Source organism: Merops nubicus, unplaced genomic scaffold (assembly GCF_000691845.1).
Source record: "Merops nubicus isolate BGI_N331 unplaced genomic scaffold, ASM69184v1 scaffold35777, whole genome shotgun sequence".
Lineage (NCBI taxonomy): Eukaryota > Metazoa > Chordata > Aves > Coraciiformes > Meropidae > Merops > Merops nubicus.
The window spans coordinates 4,663-5,527 of NW_008618966.1; the positions used below are offsets into that span (position 1 = coordinate 4,663).

General features: G+C 67.1%; 1 protein-coding gene across 1 annotated transcript; it reads right to left on the minus strand.

The window, feature by feature from the left end:
* Positions 1-494: 494 nt before the first annotated feature.
* SLC35E4 (solute carrier family 35, member E4) lies at positions 495-858 on the minus strand (the record flags this gene model as incomplete). Its single annotated transcript, XM_008943627.1, has 1 exon — positions 495-858. A coding segment is annotated over one exon (364 nt), but the record flags the coding sequence as incomplete, so codon positions are not given.
* Positions 859-865: the final 7 nt, after the last annotated feature.

Sequence of the window (865 nt, forward strand, 5' to 3'; positions counted from 1 at the left end):
GTCCCATGCCCCATCCCTGGGCATCTCGTTGGGCCATGAGAACCGTGCGTACGCCCAGCCCCGGGTTTGCTCCAGCCAGCAGAGCTCAGGTGTCACACACACACGTGTGCACACGCGTGTGCACAGGGCTGAGCACGCACAAAGACCTGCACGCAGAGCTGTGCTGGGCACACACACGGGCTCACAGAGCCGTACACAGCAGCACGTGTGTGTGCACAGAGTTGTGCCCACCAGCACACACGTGTGGGCACTGAGCCGTGCCCACCAGCACACGTGTGCACACAAGTCTTGCCCACCAGCACACACGGAGCCACGCTCACCACACACGTGGGCACCGAGCCATGCCCACGAGCACACATGTGTGCACACAGCGCTGTGCCCACCAGCACGCACGTGTACACACTGAGTTGTGCCCACAGCCCTCCCGGGCACCCACAGAGCCGCTCCTGCCCACGCTCATCAGCCTCCCCAGCTCTCCCATCCCGGCAGGGACCCTACTGCCCCCGGGGCACCCCCCAGCCCGGCCGCCGTGCCCAGCGTGCGGCGATGAGGTCCGGCTGGTGGTACACGAACATCCCGGCCAGCATCAGCCCGATGCCCACGTAGCTGAGCCCGCTCAGGTGGCTACCAAAGAGCAGGCGGGAGAGCAGCAGGTTGCCCACCACGGTGACGTTGCCCAGGACGTGGAGAGTGAGGGCGGAGGTGAGGGAGAGGACGCAGAAGGTGGCCAGGTTGTAGAGGACGGAGCCCAGGCAGCTGAGCAGGACGCAGGCCCAGAGGGAGCCGTCGTAGCGCAGCACCCCCTCCCAGGAGGGTGCCACCTCCAGCGCCACGGCCGCCCCGAAGAGCAGGCAGAAGCTGGGCA